Source organism: Numida meleagris, unplaced genomic scaffold (genome assembly GCF_002078875.1).
Source record: "Numida meleagris isolate 19003 breed g44 Domestic line unplaced genomic scaffold, NumMel1.0 unplaced_Scaffold777, whole genome shotgun sequence".
In the NCBI taxonomy this organism is placed as follows: Eukaryota; Metazoa; Chordata; class Aves; order Galliformes; family Numididae; genus Numida; species Numida meleagris.
In genome coordinates this window covers 13,007-17,324 of record NW_018364992.1, presented here as the reverse complement: position 1 = coordinate 17,324, position 4,318 = coordinate 13,007, and the positions used below count along the sequence as shown (strand labels likewise).

The window sequence follows — 4,318 nt, the reverse complement described above, 5'->3', positions numbered from 1 at the left end:
GAGATATTGGGGACAAGGGGTGTGTGGGAACTTTGGGGACATGAAGGGACATGGGGATATGTGGGGGATTTGGGGGAGATATGGGGGATTGGGGGACATGGGGACATGCTGGGGGTTGTGGAGACTTTGGGGACACGGGGGATTTGGGGACGTGAGGCACGGGGACGTTATGGGGGAACACACGGTGTGGGGGACGTGAAGGGACATATGGGCGATTTGGGGACATGGGGGTCTTGGGGACATACGGGGCGACACGTGGCACATAGGAACAGGGGGGTAGGTGTGGGACAGGAGGGGACACGGTGACAGGAGGGGACAGGGACCCACCCAGGACGCTGCTCCAGAAGGCGTCGCGGGTGGCGTTGCCGGTGACAGCCCCGGTGGCCGCGGGGTTACGGCGGGTGCTGGTGACACGCAGCGCTCGTCCCTCGTCCCCCGTGCTCGTCACCTCCACCTCCACGACGTGCCAGTCGGGGACGCTGCGGGGGACATGGAGGTGACAACGGGGGACAGGACAACCACCGGTGGCACGGAGACCCTGTCCTTGCTCCTCGCCGTTCCAGGTAGGGACGTTTTGGGGACGTGAGGTGGCACAGGTGACGTGAGGGAAACACAAGGGGCCAAGTGCCCCACGTGGAGACATGGGGAGGTGACGTCACCAAGAGGTGACACCGCCAAGAGGTGACGTCACCAAGACGTGGTGGCTGTCACCCACCTGGAGACACGAGGTGACATCAGGGACACAATGTGCCACAGTGCCCCACTCCCCTCCACATTCCAGTTGGAGACATGGGGAGGTGACATCTCCAAGAGGTGACATCTCCAAGAGGTGACACCACCAAGAGGTGACACAACCAAGAGGTGACACCAATGGTGGCTGTCACCCACCTGGAGAAACGAGGTGACATCAGGGGGACAACACCCCAAAGGGCCATGGGAAACACAAGTGACAAAGTGATCCACTTGGAGACATGGGGAGGTGACACAACCACCAAGAGGTGACGCCACCAAGAAGTGACACCGCCAAGAGGTGACACCACCAAGAGGTGACATCTCCAAGAGGTGGCACCAGTGGTGGCTGTCACCCACCTGGAGACACGAGGTGACATCAGGGACACAACACCCCCACAATGTCCCTCTCCTCACCGCGTCCCAATTGGAGACATGGGGAGGTGACACCAGACGGTGACGACACCAGAAGGTGACACCACCAAGAGGTGACGTCATCAAGAGGTGACACCACCAAGAGGTGACGTCACCAAGAGGTGGTGGCTGTCACCCACCTGGAGACATGAGGTGACATCAGGGACACAATGTGCCACACTGCCCCACTCCCCTCCACGTCCCAGTTGGAGACATGGGGAGGTGACTCCTCCAGGAGGTGACATCACCAAGAGGTGACACCAGTGGTGGCTGTCACTCACCTGGAGACACGAGGTGACACCAGGGAGGCAGCGCACCACAGGCCCATGCCAAACACAAGTGACAAAGTGCCCCACTTGGAGACACGGGGAGGTGCCACCAAGAGGTGACCTCACCAAGAGGTGACGCCACCAAGAGGTGATGCCAACAAGAAGTGACATCACCAAGAGATGATGTTGCCAAGAGGTGATGCTATCAAGAGGTGACACCAACAAGAGATGTCATCACCAAGAGGTGACCTCACCAAGAGGTGACGCCACCAAGAGGTGACCTCATGAAGAGGTGACGCCACCAAGAGGTGGCATCACCAAGAGGTGACATCACAAAGAGGTGACGCCATCAAGAGGTGACGCCAACAAGAGGTGACATCACCAAGAGGTGGCATTACCAAGAGGTGACGCCACCAAGATGTGACGCCACCAAGAGATGTCATCACAAAGAGGTGACACCACCAAGACGTGACACCAACAAGAGGTGGCACCACCAACAGATGGCACCACCAAGAGGTGACACCACCAAGAGATGACATCACCAAGAGGTGACGCCACCAGGAGATGACACCACCAAGAGGTGACGCCACCGAGAGATGTCATCACCAAGAGGTGACATCACCAAGAGATGACATCACCAAGAGGTGACGCCACCAAGAGGTGACACCAACAAGAGGTGGCACCACCAACAGATGGCACCACCAACAGGTGATGCCACCAAGAGATGACATCACGAAGAGGTGACGCCACCAAGAGATGTCACCACCAAGAGGTGACACCAACAAGAGATGACATCACCAAGAGATGACACCACCAAGAGGTGACACCACCAAGAGATGTCACCACCAAGACGTGACACCACCAAGAGATGTCACCACCAAGAGGTGACGCCACCAAGAGATGTCATCACCAAGAGGTGACACCAACGAGATGACACCGCCAAGAGGTGGCACCGCCAAGAGGTGGCACCACCAAGAGGTGACACCACCAAGAAGTGACACCGATGGCGCCTGTCCCCTACCTGGGGTCGGCCACCAAGCAGGCTTGGACACCGTCAAACCCAAGGCTGGGAGCCGCCACCGCGGCGGCCGCCATCGTGTTGACGTTGTTGGGCGCCAGGGGACAGAGGGGACGCAGGGGACCCTGGTAGAGGACAGCGCGGCCACCAGCTGCCACCGCCGCCGCCAGCCGCTCCTGCAGCCAGCCCTGAAGGCGGAAGCTCTGCGGCGCCTTCGTCATCGTCACCTTCAGCGCCTGCGGGTAACGTCACCTTGTCCTCCAAGCCTGCGGTGGTCACCAAGGTGGGACATTTGTCCCCAAACCCTATGGTGGCTTCGGGTTTCAGACGCTGACCCCGATCTTGGTCACTGAGCCCAGACCTGGAGGTGCGGTCTCTGATGTCCCCAAACTTCGTGATGTCCCCAACCCCATCATGTCCACAGGATCTGGGGTGTCCCCAACCCCATGATGTCCCCAAGCTCCATGATGTCCCCAGGATCTGGGGTGTCCCCAACCCCCTGATGTCCCCAAGCTCTGTGATGTCCCCAACCCCATGATGTCCCCAGGATCTGGGGTGTCCCCAACCCCCTGGTGTCCCCAACCCCCTGATGTCCCCAAGCTCTGTGATGTCCCCAGCCCCATGATGTCCCCAGGATCTGGGGTGTCCCCAACCCCCTGGTGTCCCCAAGATCTATGGTGTCCCCAACCCCATGATGTCCCCAAGCTCCATGGTGTCCCCAACCCCCTGGTGTCCCAAAGATCTATGGCGTCCCCTGGTGTCNCATGGTGTCCCCAACCCCCTGGTGTCCCAAAGATCTATGGCGTCCCCTGGTGTCCCCATGATGTCCCCAGCCCCATGATGTCCCCAAGATCTGTGATGTCCCCAACCCCATGGTGTCCCAAAGATCTATGGTGTCCCCAACCCCATGATGTCCCCAAGTTCCTCGATGTCCCCAAGCTCCATGGTGTCCCCAACCCCCTGGTGTCCCAAAGATCTATGGTGTCCCCATCCCCTTGATGTCCCCAACACCATGGTGTCCCCAACCCCATGATGTCCCCAGGAGCTGTGGTGTCCCCAACCCCCTGATGTCCCCAAGCTCCATGATGTCCCCAACCCCATGATGTCCCAAAGATCTGTGGTGTCCCCAACCCCATGATGTCCCCAAGTTCCTTAATGTCCCTAACACCATGGTGTCCCCAACCCCCTGATGTCCCCAACATCTATGGTTTCCCCAGCCCTGTGATGTCTCCAACCCCCTGATGTCCCCAGTCTCCATAATGTCCCCAAGTTCCCTGGTGTCCCCATCCCCCTGATGTCTCCAAGATCTATGGTGTCCCCAACACCATGATGTCCCCAAGTTCCTTGATGTCCCCAGTCTCCTGATGACCCCAACACCATGATGTCCCCAACCCCCTGGTGTCCCCAGTCCCCTGATGTCCCCAAGCTCTTTGGTGTCCCCAAGCTCCATGGTGTCCCCAACCCCCTGATGTCTCCAAATGCTTTGGTGTCCCTAAGCTCCACAGTGTCCCCACGTTCCACGATGTTCCCACTCCCTTGGTGTCCCCAGCCCCCTGGTGTCCCCACAATCTACAATGTCCCCAACCTCATGGTGTCTCCTGCTCCTTGGTGTCCCCAAGCTCTACGGTGTCCCCAACCCCTTGATGTCCTCAAGCTTCATGGTGACCCCAACCCCACAGTGTCCCCTTGGTGTCCCCAAGCACCGTGGTGACCCCAGTCCTGTGGTGTCCCCTTGGTGTCCCCAAGCGCCATGATGTCCCCAACCCCACGGTGTCCCCTTGGTGTCCCCAAGCACCGTGTTGACCCCAACCCCATGGTGTCCCCTTGGTGTCCCCAAGCACCGTGGTGACCCCAGTCTCATGGTGTCCCCTTGGTGTCCCCAAGCACC

General features: G+C 59.4%; 1 protein-coding gene across 1 annotated transcript in view; it reads right to left on the bottom strand.

The window, feature by feature from the left end:
* Positions 1-31: 31 nt before the first annotated feature.
* Positions 32-4,318, bottom strand: part of ASPDH (aspartate dehydrogenase domain containing) — a gene marked incomplete at its 3' end in the record, with an annotated part of 17,267 nt that continues 12,980 nt past the window's right edge. The window contains exons 3-4 of the mRNA XM_021383963.1: positions 2,434-2,666; positions 32-479 (exon numbers count right to left, since the gene is read on the bottom strand). Coding sequence (XP_021239638.1) covers positions 32-479; positions 2,434-2,666 — 681 coding nt within the window. The remainder of the gene's footprint in view (positions 480-2,433; positions 2,667-4,318) is intronic.